The following is a 26,582-nucleotide window of genomic DNA, read 5'->3' as shown; positions in this document are numbered from 1 at the left end:
CGTTTAGTTTCTGAATATGTCCGGGGGCACGGGTGGCCCAGTCGCCTAAGGCGCCGCGATTCGCTGTGCAGAGTTGCGTCCCTTTGGCCAGAAACCTAAAAAGCGGCGTTAATCCCAACTCACTCCCTCCCTCACTCTGAATGTGTCCAACGCGTATGTGGGCGTTTTAGTGGTTGAGACCCAGTGTAATTAAGTCCAAATATCCATTAACCTTGGATGTGCTGTAGTTTGCTGAAGTTGATCTATAATGTATATCAATGATCGCAACACGCGTGTCCAGCTAAACAGGTGTTATCGTATATCTATCTGTCTGACACGATCCATTTGTAACGTATGATTAATATGAAGCGGATGTTTCCCACTTGATACATAATGAATGAGTACCAAGGTACATGTGATGCATTCCAATCAGGCCGTGTACCCAAACACAAGAGCATCATGTTGATTATTGGCAATGCTATTAATCAACATTGTTATTGTTATGATGATTATTATCCAAGGATGTAGCGAGACAAAGGGTGTATGTTTTTCGTCGATGTTAAAAGGGTTCAATATATCATCGCACACATTCCTGATGCTTGTGTCAACGACAGCAAACGACTTGATCGGCGCTGGATGCAAGTGGTACAATAGGTAACACTCCACATCGGGTTTTGTCTTCTAACTGTGTGACGTACCGGGTCAGGGATCAATATCACATTTCATCATGGTCAGTTGAAGCTGATCTTAGTCATTAAAATGAGGTCACGTTTGACCAACATGACATAGTGTCGTGTATTTAGAGATGAAATATGTTTTTTCTGAAAACGTTAAGTTGTCTTTTGATTATTTCCCTCTACTGAAATAACATTTTTTGCCGAAGCAATACTCCTTGTTTTCCTTAATTACATTGTGTTTTTTAGACCAAAGAAAACCTATAATGTGAGTTGATAAATAGAGCCTTTGGCACCAGATCTCCTCTGGGACACTCGTGGAACTTTGTGAACTGAGTTGATGGTACAAAACATGTTGATCATCAAGACAAACCAAAACTCCGGAATTATTTCAATAATATTCCAGCTGTATGGCGGCGATCTGTAAATAACCTGGACCAGACAAACCAGTGATTGATATCATGAACAACGCTGAACGACGTCGGGCTACGATGACCAAGTTACCTAGCATGACCATCCGATCCATTTAGTCGCCTCTTTCGACAAACCAATATTGCTGGGGACCTTTTCCAACCAGTAACATCAAGGACTCACTCGGTCGCCATGTCCACACTTGATAGGGGCATTTCCAGGGAGTAAAACGCCGATATAAAGTTCTGAATACGTTTCCAATGGAAACACGCTTGTCTGTGCGGACAGTTAATGTGCATTATGTGTGCATACGAATGCTAAAGTAAATGTTTGGTAGTACCGTTTCGTTCTATTGCATCAATCGATACTACTGATAGTGTAGAACGGAATCGCTATCAATTATTGGTAATTAAAGATCGATCACCTCATAAGCAATTGCAACATGTCGATAGTTCACTTTCTCCATCACCGCCTCCGTGGTCTAGTGGTAGAGCGTCCGCCCGGAGAGCGGAAGGTCCGGGGTTCGATCCCCGGCCGCGTCATACCAAAAGACGTTCAAAGATGGTACTTGTTGTTACCCTGTCTGGCGCTCGGCATTAAGGGGTTAAAACAACTGGTCGGCTGGTTGGCTCGGAGTCAGTATACTGTGTCTGAGTGGGGTATTCATGTTAAACTGCGGCATGGTATCTCAGTGGGCTAGCACTATAAATCGGCATCAGTCCGGACTAGTACAAACACACACACGTACATGCACGTCGCTATATAAGTGCAATAATCTTGGACGCGACGTTAAACCCTATTTCACCTCACCTCACTTACTCCATCCACCACAATGACTCTGGGAATCCGTACACCAGTCCTTCCCTTAGAGTGCGATGTCTATATATGTGAAAGGGAGGTCATGGTATGCTGTATCTCTGCACGTCAGAGAACGATGCTTTGAGCCACAATCAGCAATGTAACAGCGGTTTGTAAGTTTGTAGGTAATCGCGTCGGGCCCAACAAACCAGTGGTTGACAGCACGAGCACGGATCCACGCAATTGGGGTAAGATGACTCACATATGGTCAGGTCACACATTACAACCACCTATCCTTATTCTAGTCGGCGTCTAAGACAGACATGGGTCATTTCTACCACGGAATCAAGGGTGGTTACAAGGTTGAAATCATGTGACGCACATCGTAAAGGAAATCCGCAGATTACTTCACATGAGTCGGTGTCTTATCACTCCTAAACAAGCACAGGTACCAAGAACCAGACGTGAAACTGTTTCCCGCAAAGGCAATGTCACGCTCTCCTTTCCGAGCGGCTTGGGTTCGAATCCCAGATTCGCTCTGATAATGGTCGCAGGTCTACCAGTGCCATATCCGTGCTCGTGTGTTTCACCAATATGGTGATCCTTTACGACCTTGGCCTTCCTCCCACATTAAACTGACATGTCATGGTAAAAGTAAAATGGTAAAAGTAAAACACCAAAATCAGGACCCGTGAAGATTCCGGGGCAGAATAGATCTTCAGAAACCCATGCTTGCCGTAAAAGGCGACTATGCTTGTCGTAAAAGGCGTCTAACGGGATCGGGTGGTCAGGCTCGCTGACTTGGTTGATACATGTCATCAATCCCAATTACGTGGATCGATGCTCATGATGTCAATCACTGGATTGTCTGGTCCAGACTCGATTATGTTACAGACCGCTGTCATAGAGTTGGAATATTGCTGAGTGCGGCGTTAAACAACAAACAAAACCAAAATCAGCGTTAAACCCACTAACTTACTCTATATTGTCCAGCGGTAGATTAAAGATTTGTCGTCGGCCCTGACAACTTGTGCACAGATTAGTCAACTTTAAATTGAGCACGCTGTCAGATATCGAATACCTGCCTGTCACAACACACTTATGCGATCAAGTATAACAATTGATTCCGAGATAGTATAAAAGTTAACGTCAACCTATTTCCGACTCTTAATGAAATTAATCGAGTTCTGCGAATGTTGGCTACCAAATATGTGGCGTGGATAATGTTGATACAAGGGATTGGCTGAACATGTGTGAGCCTAACTACGTAGTTTGTTTGTGACATGCATCAACCAAGTCAGCGAGCCTGATCACCCGATCCCGTTAGTCGCCTCTTACGACAAGCATAGTCGCCTTTTACGGCAAGCATGGGTTGCTGAAGACTTATTCTACCCCGGATGTTCACGGGTTCCTAACGACTAAGACTGAATAGTACACCCTCAACGGTGAGCATGTATTAAGTACAATACTTTCCATGCTTACATTCATTACCGGCGGGCATTCAAATTGTATGCAAGCATTAAAGTGACCAGGCATTCTCTGTTGATGAAAATGGACACAATTGTATTCCGCGCTGTCATCTGGTAATGCTGAGATCCGGGGTAGAATAGGTCTTCAGCAACCCATGCTTGCCGTAAAAAGCGACTATGCTTGTCGTGAGAGGCTACTTACGGGATCGGGTGGTCAGGCTCGCTAACTTGGTTGATGCAAGTCATCGTATCCCAATTGCGTGGATCGATGCTCATGATTTCAATCACTGGATTGTCTAGTCCAGACTCGATTATTTACAAACCGCCGTCACATAGCTGGAATATTGCTGAGTGCGGCGTTAAACAACAAACAAAACAAAAAAATCAACTGCAATGGCCAACTACAACAGCCATCCATACCTAAACTTTAGGGGATGATGCTCCTCAGGGGGGAGGCAGAGTTCAAGAGGGGAAGAGGGGGCCTCGAAGATGTTACAAGACCAGGAAGACCTACAACTGCCACCACTAATGAAAATGTTGATAAAATATTTGATATGGTTATGGATGGTTGACGACTCAGCATTCATCTCATACAGTTGATATCACTCATGAGGAATGGACTGGGCCTGGCAAATGTTTCAGCAGGCTGGGTTCCATGGCTTCTGACTTCTAATTGGAAACGCTCCAGTTTCCTTCTTTCTTGAGAATTTAGCAATTGTTTCGTTTTGTAGCAGGGCCAGCTGATGTTGTTGAGCGATTTGTAACCTTGGGTGTGTATTTCGTTCACCACTATCAACCAGAGACGAGACAACATCTACCGTCTCCTCTTCCGCAGGAGGCAAGTCTGTTCCATCATTTGGCAATGTCAGACGGTTAATGTCCAACATCATGATAATCTGCAGAGGCAAAAGCACAAAGCACCTGCCCCCAGGTCTATTGCTGCAATACATGACTATTGTTTTGAACCCAAAGAACAACCTCCGTGGTCTACGTCAGATTTCCACCTCTTGATCTTCACTGCAGCCAAGGCAGTCCATCATAGTTAGGCTTAGAAATGTTCAGTCGTCCCTGGTATTGTTCGATGGAAGACAAATAAGATGACTCAGATATGTCACTGAAGGACACTGTGTCTGATCATTTTACGCAAGTCAAGTGATGCCACGTGAAACACATCATACTTGTACCTGCTAATAAAGGCAAGAAGCTACATGACAGCGGCCTGTAACAATGAATCTGGACCAGACAATCCAGTGATTGATATTGTGAGCAACCAACCACGCAGTCGGGGTAGAAAGGCCCGCTATCAACCAAGTCGCAGGGGACCTACTCTCACAGGGAATCCACACGGGGGTGGGTTGGGGGACGGGGTATTACAATTGCACACTAGTTGGGTTTAACGCAGCTTTCAACAATAGTACAGCTGTATTACGATGTTTACCAATTTAGGGACACTCAGTAGCATGATTATGGTGCTATTTAATCGAGGATCTTAATCAGGGTGGATCTGAAATTCGAACCGACGTTCACATCATACACACCTATGGGATGCAACTCTGGCTGGACATCGAATCCATCGCCTTTTGACTTGGTTACCATTGCCCCGGCCTCCAAATGTAACCAAACCCTACTGTAGATATTTTGGAAAAAGCGAGAAATTGTTAATCTCTGTCACTTACCTGAGTAGGAAATAATCCAAAATATATTCATAAACTTCATGTTTTTTTATCCAACATAGTGCACATGTTCCGTCGTTGCCACTCTGGCATCTCGCATCAAGCGAGCTTATCTGAGCTTTACATAAGAAGCTCTGAGAAATTATTAACTGCGGGCATGAATCAATGGAAGTTGTTTGTTACTTAAAAAAACAATCAACGATGAAAACTCGAGAAGAAAGCTGAAAAAATTGATTGAAGTGTTTCTGTAATTATATCTGAAGTCGTACTGTAGAGAGAACCCGAGGACAGTTATTGAATGTAAAGATTTTAGTTGAACATCATACTTACATGTAAATTGTGGATCAATAATTTCTTTTGAGACCTGTCACGCTCGAAGTTTACAAAAAACTAAATTCGATAATGCATTATTCATTCCGCCCATACCTTTGTTCGAAAGGAAGACGAATATAATGACTTGTATGGGTGTGGGAGAACTAGATGCCAAGAGACGTTGTAGGTCACGATCTGGAAGGATGCAAGGTGTCAGATGCACTGGTGCTCACCTGCAGATTGATTAACGCCGCTTTGAACATGCAGTTATATCACGGCGTGTCAGCTTGATGTGCGAGGAAAGCCGGACGAGGTGAAGGTCTTGGGCGTTTAGCACTTTGGCGAACCAGGGCGAACCGGGATTCGAACTCACAATCATAGGTTTCTGGCGTGTCCAGGGGACGCAACCCTGCACAGCGAATCGCGGCGCCTTAGACGACAGGGCCACCCGTGCCGCCGGGCGAACCGGGATTCGAACCCACGATCACAGGAGCGACGCAGCTCCAGACAGCGAATTGCGGTCACCCGTGCCAATAAGGACAGGGTGGCCGGGTTGATCGCATCCAGAGAGCGTGGATCAGGTATGAAGGGCGGTCCTGTCAGACCTTACATTATTGTACGTCACGTCAACACACTTATCGAATACTTTCACACCTTTAGACAGAAAGTGCTGAATTAAGAGCCGACATGGCTTGTGTTGCAATATCGTAGCTACGTTCTTAAGAGTCCAATGCTTGTTAGGCACCACCCTTCACAATTTTCGTCACATTTGGGAATATCAAGTCAGAGCTCCAGATAGCTTTTTGAGCAATTGGGTTTTTACTCGAATTTTAATTGGGTTATTACATTTTTTCATTGGGTAACCAATAATTTTTTCACTCATCTATCTACTCTTTTGTTTTTTTCCCAAAATGAGTTAGCATTTTGAGATTCAAAAATAATGAAATAATGTTTCAGATGTAATATAACGGTTCTAAATATAGGCTCGACTCGAAAAGTAAATTAGCTCGTAATTGTGTTTCGGAAATTAGCTCCGTTGTACGCATGCTGAAAAAGCTTCATTGGGTGTTTAAACAGTTGAGTTTTCCATCTTATGCATGCGTTAATTGAAAGTAATTGGGTTTTGAATAGTTTTGGAGGGTATTTTACGCAAATACGCAGCTAATCTGTGGCTCTGCCAAGTACATTATTATACCCCTACTTCCAAAACCAGGAAAAAGGTATTCAGGGGAACCTTCTCACTTTCGTTGCTGATCAAAATAGTAACAGCGACCAGTAGAAGGGCAAAGAAGGTGGAGCAGCAGGGGCGGATCCAGCATTTTCAAAAGGGAGGGGTCCAAAATATCAAAGTCCCCTCTAAGCCAATTTTACACTACATTTGGTTTTTCAAAAAATAAAGAGGGGGGGGGGGGGGGGGGGGTCTGGACCCCACCCTGAATCCGCCTATGAACAGTGCCCAGCTATGACATCTCCCCTGAATTGACGTTTGTTTCGTTTCTAACAATGCAACAATGTTTTTTGGGTGTTGTCTAACGCCTCAGCAATATTCCAGCTATTATATGACGCCTGGCTGTAAATAATCGAATCTGGACCAGACAATCCAGTGATTGAAATCATGAGCCCCAATCTACGCAATTGGGATACGACGACGTGCATCAACCAAGGTGGCGAGCATGACCACCCGATCCAGTTAGTCGACTCTTATGGCAAGCATGGGTTGCGGAATAACAATTCTATCCCGGATCTCCACCAGTACATGCTCAACCATGAACACTGTCAGTTTCATCATGCTCATAAACCGTGTGGTTTCCGAGATGTTGAAAATATCAAAGCATAATATGGCGGCACGGAGGCATCAGTTCAGGGGAACTAACAATTCTCATCAACAAAATCAGAGATTAACAAGCACAGAGTTCTTAATTGTATAATTTATTTGGTTTGCATGATTAATATCAGTGATACACATATATTTGAAAAACGTTCCTTCTTACATGCGAACTTTGTATATGCTAATATCTAAACAATACGACATACAACCTGTAATGACCTAATATAAGAAATATGAATTTGAAATCGTTTCTAACCTTGCTGGATCTCTTTTTTGTTATAGAAAAAACGTTAATTATTTTGGTATTATTATACTGTATTATAATAAAAAATATCAGTCCCATATAAAACGTCTATCAATTATGTACAAATTCTGTCATTTATTATGTCTATGTAAATGGTTACAATGATGCTGGACATTTGCAAGCATATTTCAAAGTGATAGATAATTAAAGGACAGGCATTTCTTTTTCAATATTTACAAATAAATCTTTTTTCATAATAACTTGAATGAAAATTTCTGACTGAATGTTACTGCACTCCACACACTCCTTTGCCAAACGAGACGTGGCCATAACACAAGTTGTTCATGGAGTAGCAATGGACTACAGTGAGTATTTATTACCATGGTAACGCTATATTGCTGACTGCTGAATAAAAAGATCAAACCAGACTGATTGGATATATCAATTTTAATGACAATTTACCTTCAAAAAATGGTCCCTTCAATAGTGAGATATGGGCAAGTCTCTGAAAACACCTCCACACAACAAATATTTTGCATGTGCATGCGTGCGTGTGAGAACTAAAAAATACCAAAATATGATTTTTCTATTACGACAGATAATACAACTTTATCATTCTTGATTGGCAAACTGAAATATTTCACACTATTTACAAACACATAATCAGACTTGTGTCTCTAAAGTATTCCCTTTCAAAAAATGAGTAATATACACGTCAAATATTGGCTGGAAGATTTCAGACTATCAGTGACAACACAGACAGTCAGACATAGTCTAAGCAAACTATGTACAGCAAACTATGTAGAGAGCACCTGCACAGACCCTGTCATGAACGGGTCCAGGGTATGTATAACGTTAGACGCCCCTAGGAATTCTAGTAAAGGAAACGCCCTCAGCAACCTGTTTGTCGCAAGAGGAGACTAATTGGATTGGGTTGTCAGGTTCAGTGACTTTGCTAATTGCTTGTCATCTTTTGTAATTGAATGGATCAATGTTCATGATGTCACTGGACTGTCTGGTCCAGACACGATTATTTACAGACCGCTGTCTTATAGCTGGAACATTGCTGGGCGTGGCATTAGTGAGTGAGTTGGGTTTAACGCCACTTTTAACAGTATTCCAGTTATATCACGGCGTGTCAGCTTAATGTGGGAGGAAAGCCCGAAGTGATGCAGGTCTTAGACGTTTACCACTTTGGTGAAACCCACGAGCACGGGTATGGTGCTGACAAACCTAGAAACATTATCGGGGCGAACCGGATTCGAACCCACACTCATAGGTTTTTGGCGTGCCCAAGGGACGCAACTCTGCACAGCGAATCGCGGCGCCTTAGACGACTGGGCCACCCGTCCCCCGAGCGTGGCATTAACCAAAAGGCAAACAAATTAAGGATGAGGATGACGAATCTTCACCATGGATAACTTCTTACTGTGTTTCACTGCATCTCACTGACATTTACGTCAGAATGAAACAATGGTTAATAACAGAATGTGTAAAAAAACTAGAACAAAACACAAAAAGAAAACACAAAGGATAAATCTGTGAACTGTAATACTGTTGAGAAATAGCAATGTTTTTCGAAGGAAGACAAACGAGGGGATACCCTCCCCTTCAAACACACAGACAGGCGACATAACATTATACATGTAGGCAGGGATTTTACCACTGCTTCATTTGCACCGCAAACATTTTATAATGAACAGTCCCACTTGTAGTGTGTTTGGAACAAAATCTTATCCTGTGTCGGCAGCAATATGTAGGACAATACTATAGGGATGTCACAATATACGATCAATACGTCATGAATAAGCTGACAGTACGATACATGTAGGCATTTCATGTCACGGCTGTATGTTTCCAAAAACTAAAATTTGCAATGTTTTGCATTTACCCAGTCAGGCTACTGTTTCACAAAGCGATCTTTGGTGCGACTATTGTAAGTCTATGTTAAGGTATAGGAGTTACGATTGACATAGCGCTAAGCTCATAAGTCTATATTAAGGTATGGGAGTTACGATTGACGTAGCGCTAACATTGTAAGTCTATGTTAAGGTATGGGAGTTACGGTTGATGTAGCGCTAACATCGTAAGTCTATGTTAAGGTATGGGAGTTACGATTGACGTAGCGCTAACATTGAAAGTCTATGTTAAGGTATGGGAGTTACGATTGACGTAGCGCTAACATTGTAAGTCTATGTTAAGGTATGAGAGTTACGATTGACGTAGCGCTAACATCGTAAGTCTATGTTAAAGTATTGGAGTTATGATTGACATAGCGCTAAGATCATTTTGTGGTATGGGGCCCTGATAACTACTGGAGCTAGAATTAACAGCACCTGTTGCAAAACAAATGCTAAATTGCATGATACTACAAACGAGTCATTTGAAGTGAACACAAACTGGTCATCAACAACATCCTTTGTTAGCCATGCAACATGAAACATGGAGTTCACGAAATAAAATAAAAAAAGCCATATCGTATTGTGACTCAAATACGGCAATATGTATGGAAACATGAGACAGGTATATAGTGACACCCCTACCATAATGCTATACTGACAAGAAACTCAGATGGGTCGACATGATCAGTTTCAATAAAACAAAATCCACTAAATTTAAGTGTACTCCTTGTAGAAGGAACCGAAACATGATGCGTGATGATGTGTGAGACTCATCCTCTCCAGCTCCAGGGCTAGCATTTCGGTTCACATACACTAACCCTTCGACCCATCCCTGTGGTTCTTGCGATCGCAAATCACCCGCCTGGATTATTTATTAACATTTTACCGTCCAATCAAACGTCGACATAAGGGAAAGGGTAAGGGAGGTAAGTCATCTTACCTCAAAACCAAAGCCACCACCAGCTTTTATGGACAAGACATCCTTTCCATTAAAAAGATTTTTGACGTCCTTTTTTGCATGTCAGTCAGTTTTTCAATGTTGAATTTCTTGCAAACTCGATCATAATCAATGTGACTGGCCAATCCAACAATTGAGGCTGGATTGTAACTCGCATTCTGATTGGTATGTTAGACCTAGTAGCGAGGCCAATCAAATTGGAAATCAAGGGTGGGGGTCAAGTCCAGGGGTCACGGCAGGTTTACCAATGTGCTAAGCCTGGAGACGTAGAGGGAGTGTGAATCTGGACACAGTGTAATGACTAGGTTTTCGATATCTCAATCATTGAGGACGTTCTGATTGTTGGTTGGTCTGGAGTCCGACAAACACAACAACTGTGTTTTTCGACATATTGCTTTTTTCATAAACTATAAAAAGATTCAAATAATGAAGGTTTTGTATATTTTTCATATCATTCCAGCAAATAGACTGAATAGCATGATTTTGGTCATATGACATTAAAGGTTTTTCATCAAACACCGTATTCCATCACCAGAGTTATATCTTTCTACACAGACTCCTGTATACCAGTCTCAACCAGGTAATAACACCATGTAATTTTCAGTCAAATGAAAACATTTTTAGTGATCAAACTATTAAACTTATGATAAAGCTTGGTCCCTCTGAATATATATACTACTCAAATGAAGTTAAAGAACAACCAATCTTGGCTACAGTTAGTCATGTATAGTGATACGAAAGAATCGGGTGTTTTTTAACTTTTTTGAGTGGTATATATTGGAAATTTGATGTGGAATAGTTCCAGATGCAAGTTCATTCATCCAACTTAGTTAGTCGGTGGAAGGAATAATTGCACAGCTACAGTTGGGATATAACTGTCCACAATATACACAACAATTACGTTTTTGACGATGTATGACATTTCATGCAGCAAAGTCTAAATTCCCAAGAGTATTTCACCAACAGGCTCAAAGTCATTGAAAATATATGTAACTAATGTTGAATGTTAAAAACAGGATTTATCATGGATATCTTCTGCTGTTTTACTACAAGAAGTAAACACATCATACATAAGTTCAAAACAAAATTTTAAGGTTATCTTATGATTCTAAATAAGATCTATGAACAAAAATCACAATTAAGGCTAAGTAAAAAAATAGTCTTGGTTCTCAGGCACCACCCGCATCAAGTTTGCCGCACATTTTGCTTTTTCTTCCATTTTTAAAAATAAACAAAACTAAATCCTAAAAATATTCCAAGTCCTACTGTATCAAATACTGTGTTACAGTATTTTACTCATCAAGGAATACATTTATGTGGGGAGGCCCTTTCCCAGGTAGAGTGCACACAACTGTTTTTTTGGATACATACAAGTTTCAACAACAACCCCCCCCCCTCCCCCCCTTCAAAAAAAATAAAAAAATAAATAAATAAAAAAACACCACCTGCCCCGACTATATATTCAAAAGCCAATGCCTGAGAACCACTTCTTTGATTTTTCTTAAACCTCATGACAATAAATAATTTCACTAAAATCAGTTGTTTGCGCTCACTACTGTACCATGCACAAGGAATGGTTTTAATGAGAATGTTTATGACAATGTATTATTACTGTAACATGAGACCATGGTATTCACCTAAAACATGTGGCAGCCACTCTGAGTGTCAATCAACAACAATATATCAAGGATTTATCCATACCTGTCCAGATAATACACCCCAAATCAGTTGAAAATGTAACAAAAATTGGAATTAGAATTTGCCAATTCCTGTTAATATTTTGATTGAAAATGTTATGTCGAAGAGACTGTAATGCAGCGCTTGACACATTTGCATTGAATGCAATGTAAAAACATCATAATAATTATTAATGCATTAATACAATCTTGACCCCCCCCCCACCCCCAAAAAAGTATTCATAATTTGCCTTAAGCATGGAATATATCCCTGGATATACAAATTACTTTCCAATGAGTTTGCTGGTGTCATTTTTCAACAAATCATTCCATCAATCATTCAACAAAGTTTTCTCTGGGTGGCAATATTTTTGTGAATATAATATACATAATGTGTACCTGAAACATAGGAATGCTGTGATGTCGTAACAATGGTAACCATGGCAACATGTCATATATTAACAATGCATCTAAAATATAATCACTCAGTCTTGTATTTTCAGTATACTTCTTTTCTCTAAATCTTCCATCTCTTTCAACACGTATGCAACATTGTATCGTAGTTCATGGAATTTTGAAACTGGCACCTGTAAAGTAAAACATACAGATACAAAGTCTTGAGGACGTCCACTTGTCTCTGTGAAGAGTATTCATTTTATTTAAAGACAGGAATTCCGAAATTCTTTATGTTTGATTGATTGTTTGTTTGTTTGTTGTTTTACATATTTCAGCCATATGATGGCAGCCTGTAAAATAGGCGTCTGGACCAGACAATCCAGTGATTGATATAGAGAGCAATAACCCATGCCGCCGGGGTACGTTGGCATGTGATCAACCTAGTTACCTAGCAGGACCACAGAATTCATTTAGTCACCTCTCACGACCAGCATAGGTTACTGGGGACCAGTTTCAAACCGGAATCCACACACTCATGAACACTAGCTGTGTTTAAGACAGCTTCAACAACAGTACACTTATATTACGACGTTTACCAGTTTTGGGGAAACCACATAACATGCCTGTTTAGGTACCAATTCTAACCCAGAAACCCCATAAGGTTAAAATCTTTTGGATTTAATATATTTGTCCAAACTTAAAAGAATGGGGTTAGTGACTAACGGGATCGGGTGGTCAGGTTCGCTGACTTGGTTGATTCATGTCATCATATCACATTTGTGAGGATCGATGCTATTGATGTCAATCACTGGACTGTCTGGTCCAGACTCGATTATTTACAGACCGCCGTCATATCGCTGGAATATTGCTCAGTGCGACTTTAAACAACAAACAAACAATTTGTAACATGCAGCGACATTCCACTGATTACGTCCGACATGAATGAGGTAACAACGTAGCGACTTCATAGATTAAAGAATGTTGGGGCTTTATCCCATTTGCCAAGCCGTAAGCAATGAATGTCTATGAATCTATGAATCTCGGCTTCATATTGCCAAATGATTGACTTATCATTACAACACTCCCATACTTGACAGTTTAAATTGCGAAGTGATTACAAATCAGAATATCCTTAGGCAGATGAGCAGACGTGACAGGTATTTCTAGTATGTACCTTAAATGTGTCAGTAAAATGGCCACAGAAAATCTCAGGGACCACCCCTGAACATACGAGGACGAAATAGTTGGCTCCTTACCTCAAATGTATGGATTCTGCCATTGCTGAGAGTCATCTCCATCATGACCGTGGGTTCTAGCACTCGGTTCAACACACTGAAACATCCAGACAGGACAGTGAGCGAGTTGGGTTTAACGCCGCTTTTAACATTATTCCAGTTATATCACAGAGTGGCAGTTTAATGTGGGAGGAAAGCCTCAGTTGATTGAGGTCTTAGACGTTTACCACTTTGCTGAAACCTACGAGCACAGGTATGGTGCTGACAAACCTAGAAACATAATCAGGGCGAGCCGGGATTTGAACCAACACTCATAGGTTTCTGGCTTGCCCAAGGGACGCAACTCTGCACAGCGAATCGCGGTGCCTTAGACGACTGGGCCACCCATGTTCCCCCATACAGAACAGTCAGTAAATACTTTAACACTCTTACTTCAGCAATTTATCTCAAAATAACCTCCAAAATAGAAACCATTACCAGTTAGAAATTAATACATTAGTTTCCATGATTAAAAATTGCCAGCTCTGTATGCTTTGCCAGCCAACGGATATGGAGGGACGCTAAACTAAGTACCGGACAATCTGGTCCTAGGGGAGGTAACTCCTACTGTTTAAATTATTTTCACTCGCAAGGGAGGAAATTATTGGACATTCAGATAAAAACTTAACTGCTTCCACAGCAAGCTTATTGCTTTTAGCCAACAGTGGCGACAAAACTAAGTGGTACGAATCCATACCAATTCCTGTCATGTGTGTGACTTGATGGTGGGACAGTGTCTCCCTGACAGGTAGTGTTTAGTCATTAACTCACCTCGTTGATATAGCTACATCTACCCTCCATCTAAACAGGTCTAGACTTGGTAGGTGGGGTCGGCCAGCAACGGCATGTTTATCGATCTTGGGTCTCCTGGCAATAAAATATATAATACTGTAAACATGATAAATAAAATAAGTAGATATTTTGGCTAGTTTTGTGACATAATGTTTATCTAATCTGACCTGATAAAGTTGACAATTTACTCATGGTTGTGAAACTCAGACAAATATACTTGTAAGAGTTAGTGAGTTAGGATTAACGCAGTATTGAACAGTATTCCAGTTATATTCTGACATGTCAGCTTAATGTTGGTAGAAAGTCCAAGTGACGCAGGTCTCAAGTGTTTACCACTTTGGTAAAACCCACGAGCATGGGTATGTTGCTGACAAACAGACAAACATGAGAACCAGGAACTGAATCTACACGCCTTGGTTTCGGATGGGCCCAAGGGACGCAACTCTGCACAGCAAATTGCAGCACCCTAGACGAATGGGCCACCCGTGCACCCAGAATTCAAAAGAACTGCTTTAGCTTATCAGAAAAGGATGGCTGCATTGTCTAACTTCTTTATTTTTGTAAAATGTGTAACAATGAGACATTTTGGATCAGATGTTGGTACCTTTTTCAAGCAATTGTTGGAACATTGAATAGAAACAAGTAAAGGAACTGAAACCCATGAGTCAACTTGAACCATAGCCATCACATCCAGAGGTTGCCCATATTTTTATGCCCCCCCCCTCCTCTCCCCCAAAATGTCTTGCTCTTCACCAGACAGAACAAGAGAATTAAAAAAACAGCTGTAAACTTTATTGTCACTTGAAAGCAGGCTTTTACTTATATACTGCACATTACCGTGTTTCTGAAAAAAGAAGAGTTCACAAAGGTCCTAAAGCAACCCACCTACCGTATTTTGTGATGGGATGAAATTGGAAACACACATATCGTTTTACTCCTGATCAACTATCAATGAAGGTCGTTACTCCAAGTCACTGATAAATTAGTATGGAGAATAAAAGTATTTCATTATATTTTGTTTTTGTTTAACATCGCACTCAGCAATATTCCAGCTACATTATAACTTGTTAATAATCAAGTTTGGACCAGACAATCCAGTGATCGATATTGTGAATAAATTGCAATGATCAACACCATTGGGATATCATGACAAAGTCACAAATCGTGACACCTGATCCATTTGGGAGTGAGCGAGTGAGTGAGTGAGTATGGTTTTACGCCACTTTTAGCAATATTCCAGCAATATCACAGCAGTTACACCAGAAATGGACTTCACACATTGTACCCATGTCAGGAATCTAACCCCAGTCTTCCGTGTGACAAGCAAATGCTTTAACCACTAGGCTACCCGACTGCCCGTCCATTTGGTTGCCTCTTACGAACAGCATAGGTTGCTGGGGACCTACACTAACCCAGAATCCCTAGGGTGTCGGGAGCCTCAGTAAACTGTTGATGTTGTCTCCGAACTAGGCAAAACAGAAGCCTCAAGTTTTTTACATGACCACTTTTCAAAGTCTTACCTATTTCCAAAGATAACACTGGCAATGTCTGTCTGAAACTCTTCTGGTATTCTGGAACAAACAATATTGATGTTTCCATATACATGACATGAAATTGAAATATGTGGAAGATAACATTACCATAATTTCTATCAAACAATGAATTCTATTTGATAACATCCCAAAGAGATGTGGTATCAGAGTTCAGATTAATCAAGCGGTCCTTGCCATAGCCCCAGTGAAAAAACCTGAAGATTTAAAGGGTCCCTAGAACAGACACTACAGCAGCACACCTCTAGGTCCACCCATATTTTGGACACTGAGCATACAGGTATACAGGTAGTGATAGGTATTGGCCTGTTTTTTGTATTGCAATTTATTGCAATAATGATTCATGTCTTGCGATATGTACCACAATAATCTGCATGTGTTTGCATCTGTAGTTTATTGTGAACCTGAATAAAAAAAGGCAACTTCCCCTGCACATTTTTGCCAACTTTGTAATTGGTCAAAATGCATGTGTAATAGACACATTATATAAATGAAGTTGGTTGTGAATAGTTTCGCTTCTTCGATCTCAGGAAACAGTAATTTCTAAATATCACCATAATTTCAATTTGACTTCCAATTGAAAATATGCATTATCATGTTATTAGAAAAACCCAATGTACAGGTACTTTCCAGATATATTGTGATATGTATTCATAAGTATTTCGTAACGTGGTATACAGGTAATACCACTCACCTCTACATACAGGTATAATAGCAATAAAAAACACACAAAAAGTGTTTGGAAAACTTTTTGTTTGTTTGTCTGTCTGTTGTCTACCGCAGCACTCAGCAATATTTCAGCTATATGACAGCAGTCTGTAAATAATCAAGTCAAAACCAGACAATCCAGTGATTTATATCATGACCCTTGATCTACGCAATTGGGTTTCGATGACATGCATCAACCAAGTCAGCGAGCCTGCCCACCTGATCCCGTTAGTCGCCTCTTATGACAAGCATAGTCGGTTTAAAACATGAATCACTCAGGATCAGCTGATTGTTTTGTTTCAGTCAGGCTCTAGGTAATCAGTGATTCTTTCACAATGTTCTTCTAGTCATACTCACTGTAAGTCATTTAAGTCAATCTTGAATAACTGAAAGAGAACAAACACATATTATATCATACACATGTCAATATACTAAAAGTGATTTCATGTTGGTTAACTGAAGAATCATCCACAGAGGTTGATCATTTTCATCAAATACTGCATCTAGAACCAGAGTGAGTGAGTATGGTTTTACGCCGCTTTTAGCACTATTCCAGCAATATCACGGCGGGGGACACCACAAATGGGCTTCACACATTGTACCCATGTCGGGAATCGAACCCGGGTCTTCGGTGTGACGTCCAGAACCAGAAGGCTAGTATGAGCGAAAAACACTCGTCATCACATAGCCTGGAACGTTATCATTATCATTAGTGGTGTAACGATACGAGAACACAGGATTGTGTCACAATACCAGGCCGACGACACAATACATCGATTTACAACCCCTGTATCATCATACATATGATACACAAACTAGTATGTAACCAAATAAACAGCTGTGTCTAATCAGCATGAGAAAGGGCCTCCCTACATAAATGTATTCCTAGGTGAGGAAAATACTGGAATACAGTATTTGACTACAATTGGACTTGGAATATTTAAGGATTTAAAAAAATAAATTTAAAATGGAAATAAAAACGAAATGTGCGGCAAACTTTATGATGATGCAGACGGTGCCTAAGAACCAAGACTATTATTTTTTTTACCCTAAGGATTGACATTAAAATAGCACTGTGCCAATGTCACCAAGTGACGTGAGTTTGGTGATACAGTGGTCCCTCGACTTAACACGTAATGTGAACCTCAGCAAGGAATATCTGTACAACGCTCTTTCCTAGGACGCGGGGTCGGTTTCTTGGACCCCGATGACAGCGGTATATCGAGGGATCACTGTAGTAGTATCATGCCATGGCTTCAACACCATCATTTTTTCACAGATTCTCGTTATTTGATCATAAACATATTAAAATTGTGTTCAGAAGTAATCACCAAAATTTATATTTGAGATGACTGAACATAAACCATTTTAAACTGCGTAAAAAGGGTACCGTAATTCTTCTATTAGATGCAGGGTCTTATTATACACACCACCCTCTAATTGCTGCCGGGTCCATCATTTAATGCAATTATGGATCCCTATCTCATTACTTTACGGCATATAATGATTACTCCCTCCACTTAATTATGACGGTTTCCTGCAAATGTAACATTTGCATAACTGTAGAATTTGGGATTTGGTATTAAGGTAATGAGTTGCCAGTGTGCCAGGCGTCTGATAGAGGAAATATGGTACAGACATAAATATACTGTTACATTATTTGGGATTGGTCTATTGACAATAAACATTCCATTGTCTTGAAAACAAACCCCCCATTTTACACAGTACATAGCAATGAGTGACTGAGGTTCCAGCAAAATCATGGTAGGGGACACTATGAATTGGCTTTGTCCATGTTTGCATTCGAACTCAGATATAAGCTTGTTGAACGAAGGTTTTAACCACCAGGCCACCACCCCCCACCACCCCCATACTACTTAGTAGAATAACAGCTGAACCCGGTAGGTAGCCTCACCTCCATCTTGAGTGATGTTTGAGGGTGCCTGAGAGCTGTACGAAGCAGTGTGTACAATCCAGTGTACATGGCTGTCAGCGACTCCTCACTTTCACCATTGGAGATGATTTCTTTGATCTGCTTGTGCTGGACTTCCTCTCCCTCCATGGCGGCAACCACCACTGAAAGAGTAAATCAATGTTGGGAAACTACAGACATACTCATAGGACACATGAACAATTTATACATACAGGGTTTTAATTGATGATATAAGTCTACAGGTCTCAGTATTCATTCTAGAGATGCTAAATGTGTGCGAAAGGTCAATATTGATCATATGGATCATTAGAAAGTGAGTGAGTGAGTGAGTATGGTTTTACGCTGCTTTTAGCAATATTCCAGCAATATCAAGGCAGGTGACACCAGAATTGGGCTTCACATAATGACATTGTACCCATGTCGGGAATCAAAACCGGGTCTTCGGCATGACGAGCAAGCGCTTTAACCATTAGTCTACCCGACTGCCCCATTAAAAACTTAGGGCATGAATAGAACATATGGCACAAAACAATCTGAACTCTGCGATGTAACCATGGGAACCTAGAATCATGAATCATGTCACTCAAACAACACTGTCTGCTGACTACAGATTCATGATCTAGATCAATCTCATCCTCAATTATGCAATTTATCATAAAATAACTGAGGTATAATGCACAAGATAATCAAAGATGGTTCAGTCTAGAAACGTCTTTACATTAATCCTAATAAAATGAACAGTGTTTTATTTTCAAATTATGCTTGGAATGTCCTTCAACTAGATTCTAGTTACAGGACCAGAAATGTATTAATCTTTACAGTATTCAAAAATAATAGGTATGTTGTACATTAATCACGGGTGAGTATATTTGCAATTATGTACAAATTTCTTTTCACTGTTCAACAATTAATGAAACATTTGACTAAAAAAACATCTCAATTCCTATCAAATCATCATTAACAATCAAGACAGTGTAATCAATCAGCATCATGTTCATTGATCCCTGGAAGTTATGCAACATCATTACAATTTTCTGATTCATATTACGTTTGCCTAATTAAAAGTTTATTAAAATAGATAAGAATAAATAACGTGTACTTTTCAACAATTTTCTGAAAGTTTCCTTGTCAAGTTTGGCAAGTGGCTTGGGAAGTGCTTTCACTTCCTTGGGGACTCTGGCTCCTATGAATGATGTTCGGTCTGCTGAGGCACTGGCTTTCACACCCGATCCAACCACTTGGACGATAGACATCTTGATACTGAAAACGCTATGCTAACTGTCCCCAGTCTCAATATGCAGCTGTAACAGTTGTTGAATGTCAGTGGCGTACAATATCCAAGATATATTCTCCTTTGAATGGAATCTTCATGTCACCTTGTTTCCTGACCATAGGCTTATGACATTGCCATACTGGCAACACACGTGACTCCTAGCTTTACGTTAAACACCCAGATAGTGTTGATAATCCACTTCTCAAGACCTGCCCACTTCTGAATCCGGAAGAGCACATGATTAACTGCGGAATAGTAATGTTGCTTTATTGTACTGATAAAAATAAAATAGGGTTGAGATATATGAAACAAACAAGTTGGAATGCATACACATAATACTCTCATTAGATTTCTCGAATAATAGGGGTTTTTTTGTTGTTGAAAGTACGGCTCTCAACAGTGACCATGCCATACAAAACACAATGCACTTCTAAACTCTATAGCATGGCTACAAGTTTTCAGCGAGTCCGCCTACTCACTGCGGAGATACAACTTCCTCAACAATGGCGGAATCCAGTGGCATCGCGAGGTATGCCCAAAATGAATTTGCGTATACTTATTGTTATGGATATTGTTGATCATCATAATTTTTAACGAATCAATTTGAGTGAAGTCAAATGTCGAATAAATAATTTGGAATACGATGATAACCGCGTACGTTTTGATCATGTTGATTTTTTTCCCTGTGTGATGGATGACTTTGTAAATCTCCACACATCTTGCAGATCACGAGATTTGTTATAGTGATTATCCCGTGAAGTTCAGGACCCACAGTGGTAGGAAACGCGATCTAAATTCTGCTTTTTTGTGTACCCAAACCAGCTTTATATATTCTCTTTGATCTTACCACACCTCGGGGGAGTAGTGCACTTTACCGGGCGCACTTCTTCAGTTCCAATTAGCGCTGTGGGGGCTCGAACGCTCTGCTAATTAATGTATTAATGTGTTAATGTGCTCTACCACTGGACCACGGGCGCTATCACATGTAATCAGTGCTCGTTTAACCGGTCATTAGAATCCCCATCAACATGCATGCATAATTCAGTAAACAATTAATTGCGCATGCGTGTGACATCACAGTCCGCTCTCCCATTCATCTTTTCTTGAAACTACTCCCGCCATTGTGTATGTCAACATGACCGACCAATGGGATTAACCATATTTACTCTTAAACAGGTAAGAATTTATGGCTAACCCTTGCCCCAAGCAAGCTAACCCTAAGGACCGAAAAGGGGTGTTGGATCGTAAAGACGTGTAAGTTTCCCTAAGACCGAGAACGGGTGTTTGATCGAAAAGATAAGTAAATTTCCCTAAGACCGAGAACGGGTGTTTGATCGTAAAGATGTGTAAGTTTCCCTAAGACCGAGAACGGGAGTTGGATCGTAAAGACGTGTAAGTTTCCCTAAGACCGAGAACGGGTGTTTGATCGTAAAGATGTATAAGTTTCCCTAAGACCGACAACGGGTGTTGGATCGTAAAGCTGTGTCAGTTTCCCTAAGACCGAAAACGGGCGTTGGATCGTGAAGCGAGAGTCACCAGAGCAAGAGGCACGGTAACGGTAAAACGAGACAGCGGTGGCACTATAGCGCGGTAATTGAGCGGATGGTAGAGCTCGGCTGGGCCCGGTAAACTGAATTGTTGCCCATCTCGGTCAATGGATGTGATGTTAGGGTTTGCTACTTCTCCTTCACCCCTTCATCCCTTCACGATCCTTAGGGTTGGTAGTTAGTTAGGTATCTCTTTTAACGAATAAGTTGTATGTTATCAAATTTGAGGAAAGTGATTAATCCTGTTAATTTTGTGTTTCATGCACATCAAGGGAAAAAAATTGGTGTTGATCAATAGGTAAACAAGTACTGTTTATTTGTGACAGCACCTGTTGTCTCATGGTGAAGTGTTGCCTGAATAGATTAACTCACTAGCCTAGTTTAGCTGTATGCAGACAACATTAGTTCAATCTTCTTTGCGATACAAATTTAAATCCGGAAAAGTGTGCCATAACAATGAACATGATGAAGTACTCCCGCAATCATACTCTTATGGACATGTTACATGCTCACTTCCCACCTTTGTGGCATGTTTTACAGTTTCAGAATTTTCACTGTTCACTGTAACAGATATATTTTGGGGCATTTTGATATAAAAGATTCATACTAACTTGGTAAACATATTAGTCTAGCTAAGGTTAAATGGTAGGACTAATGTTACATGATAATAAGATTCTTGGGAGCACCTTTAGTATACAGTACCACAATTTCTCGTGAGGACAATCTCTGCCATAGGTCACATGTCTCAAACATGAGCAACCAGTTTTTGTGAGAATCCATAGGATGCAAACTCGTGGCCTTCGGATTGTTCGAAGGGCTCCAAGAGTCAGACGTTGAATTCACGAGTACACATGAATGACATAGTTTTGATAATTCACTCGGTGATTTTGAAACTAAAATTAAAAATATAAAATGTGTAAAGCAGTTCCCATTTACAATCCATTCATTCACCTGAGTTAAGTTGAAACCCCCCCAAAATATTTTGAAAATGAAATGGCGCCTGCTATAAATGTGCCACCACAGGCTATATTTAGTAAACAAATGTTGAAAACTCTCAACATCTCTGGGCTTATTCAATGACATCATGATAACCCTTCTATCCCTATTTTGTTTAACATGTTTAAGCGCTGTTTTCCAAACTACATTTTCAATTCAAAATTTCATTTAGTGCTTGGTTCCAACTTTTTGCACAATCCGTTCAGTTTGGTTGATGATTACCAGTAATTGATTTATCTGTTATATACTGGCATGATCAGCATGATCACATCGTATTCAGAAAACTCAAGAGTTGGAGTTAGGGATAAGCCACTGGTCTTAGACCATGTAGACAGCACATTTCGCTGAACAGATTTTGTTCTGTTCAACATAGATTTGAACATTGTTGAAGAAGGATACACCTGCAGTGTTTGTAATGACCACCTGCATGTTGGCTGAAAATTGCTGATTGTCAAAATTCCAAGTGTTTCACACTCAAAACTCAAGAACAGTTAGAAAGGCTCAATGTGGCTGCAGGACACACAGACAGACAGTGATGATGAGTACTTGTTGGAGTTATTTACTCACTTCAGCCTCAGTCACCAGGGTCAGCAAGTCACTGAGGTGTTGTAGATTAGGGGCAGTGTATGATGTTAAGTAATCAAAACTGATAAGGGATTGCAGATTTCCTTTGAATTTCAATTTTATTCTGTAATTGAATGAAGCTTAGCTGTCTGTCTGTGTCTAGTCAGGGCTCTGCTGAGTTTAGGCAGGGCCTACAGCGTCTAGTCAGGGCTCTGTGGAGTTAAGACAAGGCCTACAGCATCTAGTAAGGGCTCTGCTGAGTTTAGGCAGGGCCTACAGCGTCTAGTCAGGGCTTTGTGGAGTTAAGACAAGGCCTACAGGTTCTAAAATCTATTGGTCCTATTGGCAGTCTGGTAATTATTTTCAATTCAAACACTTCACCTGTTCCTGTGGGTTTCATCAAGTAACAATCTAACTAAGATACTGTTCTGAGAATCAACCTACTCAAGATGGAACACGAGGAAGACAACTCCCAAATAACCATGTTAACAGTCCACTTATGATGTTCATAACATCCGTGGTATATTCTCTGATAAGTTCTATACCAGTTGACATGATGAAGATACTGTTTCTGTGCAGCTGATGTGTTATCTATCTGTTGCAGTATGCGGATGGCTGATAACAGCAACAGCAAGGTGATGAAGACGATGATCGTCTTCAGCATAGGAATGATCACCTGCCCAATCTTCTCATATTTCTTCAGTAAATCAGTTATATTTGAAGGTTTGTACAGTCAGACTTACTCTTCATCCATAACATGAAAACATAAGTTGACATCATATAAGGTTATTGTAATGTGACTTGTGTTGATAGACACACTGCTCACTTCGTTGTTTGTCCCCTGTTTTAACTGGTACTTAAGGCCACACTTTATTAATTTTTACATTTCACAGATATATTCCAGCTTTTTGCACACAAGGTCGCTTTTCAGAAGGGGCGGTGGGACTGTAAATGAAAAATAAAACATGTGGCCTAATTTGTTTTCAGTTCACCTTCACCATGTTGCACACTGTCTATGTCATTTAGTGTCTTATTCACTCACTGTATATTATAAGGGTAAGGTTATTTTTCAGGGCATTATCATTATCATTTGCAAAAGCCTGAGAACTTCCCTTAACTGCTTAAACGTAACAGAACAAACCAGATGATGTCACTATTGAACATCAATATGATGTCACCTAACATCAATAGGATATCACCTGGCCCTTCGTCAAGCAATATGAGGGCATTATCAAGTTACAGTGGCCCACTCATTTCTGATAACATGCGGGTGGTTTAATGATAATTCTATTCATTGAGCTCATATTTCTCATTCACTCAGACTATAGATTTTATGTAAGTCAAATGTTATTAGCATGATTAGGACCTTTTAAGATGTTCATTCAGTGGTGTAGCTACAACATAACACAAAAAGCAAGTGCATACACTTTGAATTCATCACAAAAATAAAATGTAAAATATTTACCTCTTAGAAGTTAAAAAAAAGTGTACTATGGCATGAATAGTGTGTTCTTTAGTCCTTTGTTATGGTTACATGACCTTCGGTAAAGTTACAGTTTGATTGGGAATCTTCTGGGTCATTTGTGATTGACAATAATTATCATGCTTGGGGGATTTAAGGGGACGCCTTAATCACACTCACTGGGGTCTCACTTTAAAAGGCCAGTCATGGTGATCAAGCTCTTCTCTGAGTACTACAGACCTTGCACACAAGAGACTGTAGGCAGTCTTGCATACACGTTACGTCTGCAACTGAGCAGCGATAAGATTTACATTGTGGTCAATCAGTTGGTCCTTTCATCTTTACCAGTGTTGGCAGATTGTGGCAGCTAAGGGACACAACTCTGTATGTCAGCTTTCTTGGCTCCGTGGAAATGAAGATAATATTGATAGCCTATTGATGCTGCTCATCAGGTGACTGTGTGTCATGTGTTTTATTCTCACTGTTTGTGTTTCCAGGTGCATTTGGGATGCGTCACGAGAGCAGCTACTTCTACGCTGCAATAGTCTCCATCGTTGTGGTGCACATCATCCTCTTCATGTTTATATATGTAGCATGGACAGAAGACGCCAAGCCACTACCACCCTTCAAGAGAGAATAACAGACAGTTCTCCTGTGTACATATTTGGATATCTTTTAGGGATTTGCATCTTGTACTTTGTAAATGACCCAGTATTGATACATGGGTGGGAATACATCTTTCATTTGGTGTAATGTCAATGAGTGAATGGCTTTATTTACCAAAATATTTATGTTTCATTTTTTGAAATTTGTACCATTTCTCATCATACATGTATATGGAGATGAATTAACTGTTGGCTATATGGATGATTTAGGAATTCATTTCTCATGTTTCATTTAATACTGAGAACAATATGGCAGATGAGAGTTAATGATGTTCATAATGACTATAGTAACTATAATGTATGACCGGTAAAGTAACACATTGAAGTCATAATCTGTAATAATATTTGGTAGGAATTACCCAAACTTAAAAAATATTATTGTTTGAGAGATATCTGATCATATTGCTATCATGTCGAACATGTCAAGATGAAATAGATGTCAGACTGAAAAAAATCTAGGGGGTATTGTTACATTTAACAATTACTTTAATTACAAGCCCTTTATATTTGTTTCAAGAATTGGGTACAATGAATATTATCATGCGTCCCTCGGAATGAAATATTGTTTTATTTCTGCGTCCATTCTATACATTTGCGCTTACTAGACACACACTGCTGTGCATCATACAAATGTATAATAGTTATACCTCTGAGTCTGAGACCAGTTATTGATACAGGCATTGTCAGAAATATACAACCAACTGATAATCACTTGTTTAACTTGTGTTGAAAAGTAAAAGTGCAATATGCAAAAGATGATTTTTTTTAAAAACTATCTGCTGTTTATGATTTCTAATTATGACCCGGGGGCACAGTTGGCCCAGTTGTCTAAGGCGCCGCGATTTGCTGTGCAGAGTTGTGTAACTTTGGCACGCCAGAAACCTATGATTGTGGGTTCGAATCCCGGTTCGCCCCGATTATGTTTCTAGGTTTGTCAGCACCATACCCGTGCTCGTGGGTTTCAACGAAGTGGTAAACGTCTGAGACCTGCATCACTTCGTGCTTTCCTCCCACATTAAGCTGACACGCCATGATATAACTGGACTACTGTTAAAAGTGGCGTTAAACCCAACTCACTCACTCACTAATTATGATCCCAGATCCCAGATATTTCTTATTGCCTGTATTGGTTTGCCATCTCTGTTAGGGCCTGGCTCAGGTTCCATTCATTGATTAGGGCCATTAAAGAACACATTCTAACTTTATTATATGCAAATGTAATGCTGAGAAATAAGTAGTTTTAGCTGTGGGTCTTTTCCTCAAAAGATGTCAGCTTTTGTTTGGAAATACTGTAGTTTACAGCTGACCTTGTTGACCAATATCCACATTACAGTATCTTCTCAACACATATGGGTCCCACTCGTCTAAGGCGCCACATTTCTCTGTGCAGACTTATGTCCCTTGGGCCAGCCAGAAACCAGTGATTGTGGGTTCGAATCCCGGTTTGTCCTAATTATGTTTCTAGGTTTGTCAGCCCCATGCTTTTGGGTTTCACTAAA

At 40.2% G+C, this 26,582-nt stretch overlaps 3 protein-coding genes across 3 annotated transcripts in view; 1 reads left to right on the top strand and 2 right to left on the bottom strand.

The window, feature by feature from the left end:
* The window catches only part of LOC124148155, a 34,061-nt gene extending 28,931 nt beyond the window's left edge, over positions 1-5,130 (bottom strand). The window contains exon 1 of the mRNA XM_046519123.2: positions 5,008-5,130. Within this exon, the coding sequence (XP_046375079.2) occupies positions 5,008-5,047 (40 nt within the window). The 5' untranslated portion in view covers positions 5,048-5,130. The remainder of the gene's footprint in view (positions 1-5,007) is intronic.
* A 7,009-nt stretch (positions 5,131-12,139) lies between these two features.
* On the bottom strand, positions 12,140-20,086 carry LOC124148154 (COMM domain-containing protein 5-like). Its single transcript, XM_046519122.2, has 7 exons — positions 19,676-20,086; positions 18,559-18,719; positions 17,001-17,029; positions 15,906-15,956; positions 14,365-14,460; positions 13,576-13,651; positions 12,140-12,510 (listed from the first exon to the last, which is right to left on the bottom strand). The coding sequence occupies exons 1-7, from the start codon at positions 19,827-19,829 to the stop codon at positions 12,409-12,411; spliced, it is 669 nt and encodes a 222-aa protein (XP_046375078.1). The 5' UTR covers positions 19,830-20,086; the 3' UTR covers positions 12,140-12,408.
* Positions 20,087-20,329: 243 nt separating this feature from the next.
* LOC124148153 (vacuolar ATPase assembly integral membrane protein VMA21-like) lies at positions 20,330-25,849 on the top strand. The gene is made up of 3 exons (XM_046519120.2): positions 20,330-20,378; positions 23,561-23,679; positions 24,916-25,849. Exons 1-3 carry the CDS (start codon positions 20,353-20,355, stop codon positions 25,056-25,058), a joined length of 288 nt encoding a protein of 95 aa, XP_046375076.1. The 5' UTR covers positions 20,330-20,352; the 3' UTR covers positions 25,059-25,849.
* Positions 25,850-26,582: the final 733 nt, after the last annotated feature.

The sequence above is a fragment of the Haliotis rufescens genome, unplaced genomic scaffold (genome assembly GCF_023055435.1).
Source record: "Haliotis rufescens isolate VD_foot unplaced genomic scaffold, xgHalRufe1.0.p SCAF_7, whole genome shotgun sequence".
Taxonomy (NCBI): domain Eukaryota; kingdom Metazoa; phylum Mollusca; class Gastropoda; order Lepetellida; family Haliotidae; genus Haliotis; species Haliotis rufescens.
Note: the sequence above shows the minus strand (reverse complement) of the source record. Positions and strands in the feature narration are given on the sequence as shown.

Excerpts from the sequence above, each read along its gene's own strand:
- LOC124148154 (XM_046519122.2), bottom strand. The coding sequence starts at position 19,829 with ATGTCTATCGTCCAAGTGGTTGGATCGGGTGTGAAAGCCAGTGCCTCA. Across the intron at positions 14,461-15,905 it reads AGTGTTATCTTTGGAAATAG|GAGACCCAAGATCGATAAAC; the intron begins GTAAGACTTTGA and ends TTTTATTGCCAG. Across the intron at positions 13,652-14,364 it reads GATGTAGCTATATCAACGAG|TGTGTTGAACCGAGTGCTAG; the intron begins GTGAGTTAATGA and ends TGGATGTTTCAG.
- LOC124148153 (XM_046519120.2), top strand. The coding sequence starts at position 20,353 with ATGGCGGAATCCAGTGGCATCGCGAG. Across the intron at positions 20,379-23,560 it reads GAATCCAGTGGCATCGCGAG|TATGCGGATGGCTGATAACA; the intron begins GTATGCCCAAAA and ends TATCTGTTGCAG. Across the intron at positions 23,680-24,915 it reads TAAATCAGTTATATTTGAAG|GTGCATTTGGGATGCGTCAC; the intron begins GTTTGTACAGTC and ends TTGTGTTTCCAG.